At 29.6% G+C, this 8,140-nt stretch overlaps 1 protein-coding gene across 1 annotated transcript; it reads left to right on the top strand.

Annotated features, from left to right (window-relative positions):
- The first annotated feature begins 2,807 nt into the window (after window positions 1-2,807).
- LOC119642094 lies at window positions 2,808-4,244 on the top strand. The gene is made up of 4 exons (XM_038041068.1): window positions 2,808-3,176; window positions 3,234-3,296; window positions 3,356-3,547; window positions 3,611-4,244. The coding sequence occupies exons 2-4, from the start codon at window positions 3,263-3,265 to the stop codon at window positions 3,883-3,885; spliced, it is 501 nt and encodes a 166-aa protein (XP_037896996.1). The 5' UTR covers window positions 2,808-3,176; window positions 3,234-3,262; the 3' UTR covers window positions 3,886-4,244.
- The last annotated feature ends 3,896 nt before the right edge of the window (window positions 4,245-8,140 follow it).

An 8,140-nucleotide genomic window follows, 5' to 3' on the forward strand; every position in this document is an offset into this window, starting at 1 on the left:
GATTTCAGATTTGACATATTTTAATTTTAGTTTGATGACAGATGGTGATGCATGTTGCTTGCTTATGAGAAAGCGAGTATAGTATTTTAAATTATGATATTTTAACCAATACATTTTCCCTTTAAGATAATAAAGCAGGAGCACAAGAAAAGACTTCTTTACATGACAAAGCAAAAGACAATAATAGTAATGTATTTTATTGAATAAGGCATATGTGTAATAAAGCAAGAAAAGTAAAAAAAAAGGAAGAACAAAAACAAACCAAAATGGTATTGCCATTCACGATTTCGTCTGAACAACAGGTTTAATTTAGATATCTACGTGTGAATAGCTTTTTCCTTTTTTCTTTTCTCGGATGTTGTTCCCAGTCATTGTTTTGCTGTCAAATATTTCCTTTTTTTTCTCTCCTGTGTGCAACACTCTCTTTATGTGGTTTCTAGTACACCAGAATTATGTACAATATTCCTTCCTGAAGGAATTCGTGTTCTGACTAGTTTCGGTTACGCTTCTCTTGCTTACAGTTCAGTTAATTTTCATTGTAAAATTTACTTTAATATAAAACAATATTTTTATTCAATACTAATTTGTCAATACTATTTACATATAAATATTATTTCAATTATTTTTCATATGCTCTCGCTCTTGCCAGGCTTCACCGTTCGAGAGTTCGAAAGCTTTTTTTTCTCTTTTATTTATTTATTCACTCGTCCAAGCAAAAGTGTACACATCTCTTTAGTTTCCCTTATCTTCATCCCTTTTTTTTTTGTGCATAAGATTATTTCTCTTTTTATTGTTCATAAAAATATTTTACAAAAAAAAACATGCCAATGCTTTCGACTTTGAACTTCACATTTTCTAGAACATTTCTATCGTTTAATTTCCTCTTTTATTTCCAGCTATGGGAATTTTTCAAACCTATTCTTTTCTCCTTTTTTTTTTTTTTTGCCCCAGGAATATACGTATATCTATCAAATTTTTAGCCTTCGTGTAGTTTTTTCTTATTCATTTCTTCACTATTTACAGCTGCCATATTTTACGACACTTTGGCAAATAAATTGATATCTATATAAATATAATAAAGGAATTTTACTGAATTTTATTTTGCGTTCCCGCACTTGAAACATTCCGGACAGAATTATGAGTTTGTTTTTTTCGTTGAGCATAAAATCGACCTTTTTCGTATATTTCTAAGGCAATGTTTCTTCTACTCCAACCGTCTGCTTCGGTAGTTCATGCTCAACTACTCGAAAAACGATCAACATCCGAAAAAACAACCACCACCGAATTTCCTCGCATGATTTTTCTCTCTCTCTACTCTTTTGCGTAAATAACGGCTATCCGCTAATAGGCAGGGAAACAGTAAAATCATGTGATGTCATATAACGGCATGCGGTTATTATGACAGTTGTGGCAAAAGCGGACTGACAGACACCCTCCCTGAACTTTGTTCGCGGACGTTACAATTGCTTTAGCCATTTACATCACTACAGTCGGCAACATCTACTGGCTACTACCTCTATTAGCAGAGTCGACTTGCCGCCCGACCCGAGAAATGTCATTCGCATAACCTATCGATTTCGCTCCTCTTAGAAGATGTAAATTGAACAAACCGCCATACATTAGATACCACAGGAAGGGACATAGGATGAAGTGATGGTAATTGGGCAGTGCAGCATGTGGTGCTCGTTGTGTACTACTGCATTAGAGACTACGTCGGATATAGATGTAGTTGCTTTTATATGACTCCTATTATCTTATTAATGTTGTTGAGCTTTGCATGTGTTTAATTACGCCAAAGCTTTTTAATGCTTTTTCAAAATATAACATTTAACAAGTCATAGTTATCATTAGTATATACATTTATTCTCTTTTCGTTTTATCTTTTAGAAAAAAAAATTGGTTTTATTATTTGTTTTTTTTTTTGACTTACGGCATTATCTTACTCTTTAAGAATTTCTTCCAAAGAAGAGCAAAACTTCACACTTGAAAACTATTAACGTTCCCTACAATTTTTGCTGCTTGCATACGGTTTTTTTTGTTTGTTAGAACCTCCTTGGCTTACAACATCATTTTTATGCAGTCGAACATTCCTTCATCGATGAGGTACTCGATTATATTTTTTTCCCCCATATGCACTCCAATATGTTCATAAATTACGTAAAGTATTTTTTGTTACTTTCCTGTTCGCGTTTCCATTTTTGGATTAGTTAGTCATACCTATAAATATTCTTTTGTTAGAACCAAAACGTTACCTATAGCCTAACATACAAACATGGGACAGCAAGTCGTCACCGTTCGCAAACATTTCGGACACAACGTTTAAATAAATAATTCTTAATTACCTTTCGTAAGAAACATAGTTTTTTTTATGTTTTTATATTCATTGTTGTCTTTACATATTTACGTAAAATAGATTTGCGCTAATGCTGGCGTTAAGGAATTCACATTAATGCAACTTAAGAGCACTGTTCTTGCCCAAAAAAAAGAAGAAAAAAAATTGATATTTAATCAATTCGGCATAACGCTTCAGTTTTTTTTTGATTTCTTTAATTTGTAATAGCAAGAATTTTTCATGGTGGAATGCTAAATATTTCAATACCTGAAAAAACAAAAAAAAAAAAAATTCCCTGCCCCCTTAATGTCCATCATATTTGATTTGAACACCGAAATAGCGATTGAGATTTTTCATGCTGACACGAGAATAAGCTCAATAAAAGGTTTCAAAATACTGACTGTTCCAATCCTTCATTTTAATTATTAGTGCTAAAACATTCGTTTATACTTTTAAAGGCACAAAGAGCTGCAACACTAGAATTACCGGATACCCAATTTCATATCTCTGATGAAGAGTTAATCGAATGTTGCAATAAAGCGGAAGATACGATGAAAGAAGTAAAAACATAGACGCTCCAGAAGAAAAAGAAACAATTGTGGGTATAGTACTTGAGGACTCTCCAGAAGGAGGAGATGACAAAAAAAAAAAACAATTGTGGATATAATATTTGAGGACTTTTCTACATCGCCTTTTAATAGTCCTGTAGTATCACCCGAGAGTAAGTTAAGGAATTTGGAACAATCCCCTTTATATATTTTACGGGAAAAACCCAAGAAAAACTACAGCCGTGAATTTAGAGAAAAGGCAAAATTGGCTCTTTTGTACGATTCTACGTCAGAAAGTAAGTGGCTCTTTATAGGCTCTTTTTAACAACCCTAACTTTGTACATTCTTTTTAGGAAAAGCTTCAGATCGAGGTTCTTACGATATGGAAAAAGAGGACATTTACAACATAAATGAAAGTAAGTTGTTTTTAAAATCTGCGATGAGACAATATTTAAATTAATCCAAAATTTTTCAGCTTTGGTGCCATCCAATCAGTTTAAAACTGAGATAAGTAACAATTATGATTGGGATGAAGATGGCGATGACATTTTTGCTTCCATAAGCACTCAAGAAATCCTACATCAAGACGTGGAGATGAATAATTCATTTTCCATTAATAATTTTTCCCATACGTCTAAGTTCCCAGTAAATAAGCAGATAACCCAGGGTATGATATTCACATTTTATTCTGCTTATTAGTTTATTGTTATTGTTTTGATTGGCTTTAAAGGTAACCAAAGAGACAAGAGCTTGGTGCTGAGAGAAACTAATGTTGCATTAGGACTTCAAAAAGCTAGCGGAGAACGGCCTGAGTTGCGAGTAGGTAAAGACGCAGTTGGCGTGAGTGAAATTTCTATTGAAAACGAATCGGAAGAAGTGAAAAGGAAAGTGAATCGAGTTGAAGTGGGCAAGGTGAATAATCCGGAAAGTTCACTTGTCTCTGCTGGTTTTCAAACAGCGAATGGTAAAAAAACCTCCATATCAAGAAACGAATTATCAAACTGAACTAAAAGACATAAAAGCTCGGATGACGATTAAAAGTATTAAAAGTATGGAGTCCAAGTTTGGAAAAAATACAAACAGCAGTGCGCAAATAGCCAACAAAACAGGCTTTCAAGCGATGTGCGAAAAAGGCAAAGAAGAAAGAATCAACGAATATCCCAGCAGCAGCAAATTGTCAGCAGCTGGTCCAATGCTGTGTCGTAAAAAGTATTTGTTGTCATTAAATCCAAAATATAATTATAAGCCACCCCCCCCCAACTTTGTGAGACGCCGAATAGAAACACACGACAAACCGAGACTACGACCCCAGAATTAGGGGAGTTTATTAATAATGCTGTTAAAACAAGTACACCATGCGTTAATAGACCAAAGAGGGGGCGGCGTCGTACTCGGGCTTAAGTCGTACTCGTACTAATTTAAACAAATAACAAATTTCAAATCAATCAAATTTTCTTATAAGATAAATTTATTTTTTTTAATGTTAGTACATTTTGAGTTCTTTCTTATCCTTTTGGATGTATTTTACTTATCCTTGGTTTCTTGTATCTTTTTCCTCTTCAAATACTTATATAGTTATAGCTTTTTTAGTGTTTATTTATATTCATTCCATATAAGAATGCAGTTATTAATAAATAAAGACAAAAAAAAAAATATATTTATGGAACATTATTCGATTTTCAAATTTTTGTAGATTAATCTGCTGTAGTTTATGAATAATGAACAAGGAACGCAATTTTTAACGTCACATTGTAGGCGTGTCCTTCGATCGATATACGCCATTTTCAATACCAGCCTCTGCCCAATAATTCCCAATGCTTCTGCCAGCTTCATATTTGTGGCCAAGAGACAAACAAAGATCACATAGATGGGCAGACAGCCAGCCGGACGTACATAAATCGATTTATAATTAGATGCTGATCAGGAATGTATATACTCTCAAATTTCCGTCGTGCAAACGCATCATTCTATGGTGATGGACGGAAAAATTACAAATGAGCCCTTCTCTTCATTTTCACATTTTGTTTCATCTCCGTACCACTGTCAAAAGAAGTATTGAGGATGGCAATGCTTTTCAATTCTGCTATTTTTTTTTAATAATTATGTGTTTTGAAATTTTGCAGACGTGCATTTCTTTCTCTCTCTCATACAATCGGTCATTTCAATTCTGACCGCGGATAAAATAAGATCGTCAAGTAAGAAGTAAAAAAGTTTTTTTTTTCATATTTAAAATTTTTTCAAAAATTGAATGAAGGGGCTTTATTAAAGTCTTAGGAATGTACCTAATGGAAGACGTGAAAGACGTGACGAATTCTCCCAACAAGTGAAAGATATTGGTCATATAATCATAAAACTAAAAAGTGCATGGTTGGATTGAAAAGTGAGCTAGCTGATTTGCTGGGCGAGTATTCGCGCTTATAAATGTCCATTTTAACTGTTACTAATGTAAGTTTTCATATGCCGCATCTACTAAAGGAATTGAATAATTAAATGAAAACTGTCTTTCAGCCATGGTATGATAAGATGTAATAAGTAAGGAATGGTCAATCACGCTTTTCTAGTCTGAAACGCAACGCATTATCAAAACAGCTACAGCAAGATTAAGTTTTTTTTTTTTGTGCTTGAAGTGCTTGAAATATAATATATAATCTTGTATATATAAATGTATAAAAAATAAGCATTTATCTCCCCTTGTACGTCTCCTGAATAGTTTTATACAATTTTTACAGGCGTGGCATTCGAATTTGCCCTATTTTGAAAAATTTTCTGTTAATTTTACCATATATTCGTACAAGTGCTTGATATATAATATATAATCTTGTACATATAAATGTATAAAAAATAAGCATTTATCTCCCCTTGTACGTCTCCTGAATAGTTTTATACAATTTTTATAGGCATGGCATTGGATTTTGTCCTATTTTGAAAAATTTTCTGTTAGTTCTTCCCAAAATTCGTACAAGTGCTTGAAATATAATATATAATCTTGTCTATAAAAAAATATAAAAAATAAGCATTTATCTCCCCTTGTACGTCTCTTGAATAGTTTTATACAATTTTTATAGGCGTGGTTCCAGCTTAAATCAGAAGGCTAATACTCACGCGCGTGAGGCTCAATTTGACAATACAATCCTCTCCATAAACTACCCTCCCAGTGATGCTCTCCGTATAATTCGAAAAAACATTATACAAGAATGAAAGGATGAATATTATGAAATTGTTCGAGAAAAAATTATCGTTTTTTTCATAAAATTCCCCTTTTCCCTTTCTGAAGGCTCAAAGCCTTTGTTGGATGGCAAATTCACAACGTGGGAAAATAAAGTACTTTACAGACTCATAAGCAATCGTACATATGACAACGTCTATTTAAAAATGCAACAAAAATGCAATAAGTCAGTTGAGCATCTAATTCTTGAATGCAGAAGGTTTAAAGTCCTTAGAGAACCTTTCGCTTTCTTTAACTTATACGATAATTTATATGAAATTTTTCATGCTAGCAATTATACACAGCTCAAATAACTGACTGCTTTTATCAAATCTGCTGATTTTTCTTTTTAATCCCTTTTTCTCTTACTGTCTTAATAAACAAATATACAGCCTATAATTCTTTTTTCCCGGAAATTCATCCGATATTCGAAAATACTGGGCTGACTACTTGTAGATTTATGTCGCTTAACAAAGTAAATCTCATCTACTACGCAACTGATCCTCCAGCTTCTTGCGGAAATTAATGCAACTGCTACTCGCAATCTCATAACCAATGGAACAATTCATCACAAAAATTCCTTCATCTCACGTTGCTGGTTTATAAGCCTATTTGCGGATACATCATTCTGGTTCTTTTCAAATTTCGAAATTTAGAAAATTGGCTAAAAGACGTGCAAACTTCCAAAATTTATTGGTGATTTTTGCTTACATAAAAAGAATTTTAAACATATATAATGAATCTTTTTTTTAATAATCCAATTTATGAGATGCCGATTATTTATTTATTGATATATTTACTTACTAATACATGGAATATAACTAAGTCAAATTAACAGTCGAATTCAAGTAAATCTCAATCGTAAATCTTATACCAATTACTTTAAAAATTATACAATACATAGGAATATGTGAAAAAAAATTATAAAAACAAAGTAACTTAAAATATTAGTTCATGTATAAATAAATAAGAAAGAGAAAAAAAAAAAAATTTTTTAATTTTTAAAAAAAAAAAAACATCAGTAATTTAAAATTCCTGATTTTGCCTAAAATGGATATACTAATATAAGTTAATTAAATAAATTTTTATTAATAATTAAATATTTTAAAATATAGTGTAAAATAAATAAATTTTTTTGTTTAATTGTTTACTAAATTTATTTAACTATATTTAATTTTATTAATTATGTTTGTGTTTATTAATATAAATTAATTATTATAAATTAAAATTTTAAAATTTTTATAATTTTATTTAATTTTTTAATATAAAATTAAAAATAATTTTATTTTATTATTATATTTATTATATAAATTATATTAAATTACTATAATTGAGGGGTATATTTATTTATTTATTTATTAAATTTGTAATAATTAATTTAATTAACGTGAGTCGATACTAATTTTATTTCACAAAAAGGCGATATAAAATAGTTATTATTATTTTAATTTATATTCTATAAATATTAAATTAAAATATTTAAGATTTTTATTTATTAAAATTTTATTTTAAATTAATATTAGTTACTATTATAATTAACTTATATTAGTATATCTATTTTAGGCAAAATCAGGAATTTTAAATTACTGATTTAATTTATAGTTTAAATATAATAAAAATTAATTGAATAAGTTTATTAATAGTTAAATATTTTAAAATGGTTTTTATTTATTATTACTAAATTTATTTAACTGTATTTTATTTTATTAATTATATATTTATATTGAATAAAAATTAAAATATTATAAATCAGGAATTTTAAATTACTGATAAATTTTGTAATTTATAAAAAAATTAAAATATTAATGAATTAGTTTTATTTTATTATGTTTATTTATATAGATTATACTTATTATAGTAAGTACTATAATTGAGGGGGTATAATTTATTTTTGTAAAGTTTATAATAATTAATTTAATTGGCATGAGTTGATACTAATTTTATTTGACAAAAGATATATTATTATAAATTATATTCTATGAATATTAAATTAAAATATTTAAGATTTTTATTTATTAAAATTTTATAGAGAATTAATGTAAATGACTTTATTAA

Source organism: Glossina fuscipes, unplaced genomic scaffold (genome assembly GCF_014805625.2).
Source record: "Glossina fuscipes isolate IAEA_lab_2018 unplaced genomic scaffold, Yale_Gfus_2 213, whole genome shotgun sequence".
NCBI lineage: Eukaryota > Metazoa > Arthropoda > Insecta > Diptera > Glossinidae > Glossina > Glossina fuscipes.

What these genes read in the sequence shown, in the direction of transcription:
- LOC119642094 (XM_038041068.1), top strand. Translation starts at nt 3,263, where the DNA reads ATGGAAAAAGAGGACATTTACAACATAAATGAAA. An exon ending in CATTTACAACATAAATGAAA is followed by an intron (nt 3,297 to 3,355) that starts GTAAGTTGTTTT and finishes AAAATTTTTCAG; the next exon opens with CTTTGGTGCCATCCAATCAG. An exon ending in AAATAAGCAGATAACCCAGG is followed by an intron (nt 3,548 to 3,610) that starts GTATGATATTCA and finishes TTGGCTTTAAAG; the next exon opens with GTAACCAAAGAGACAAGAGC.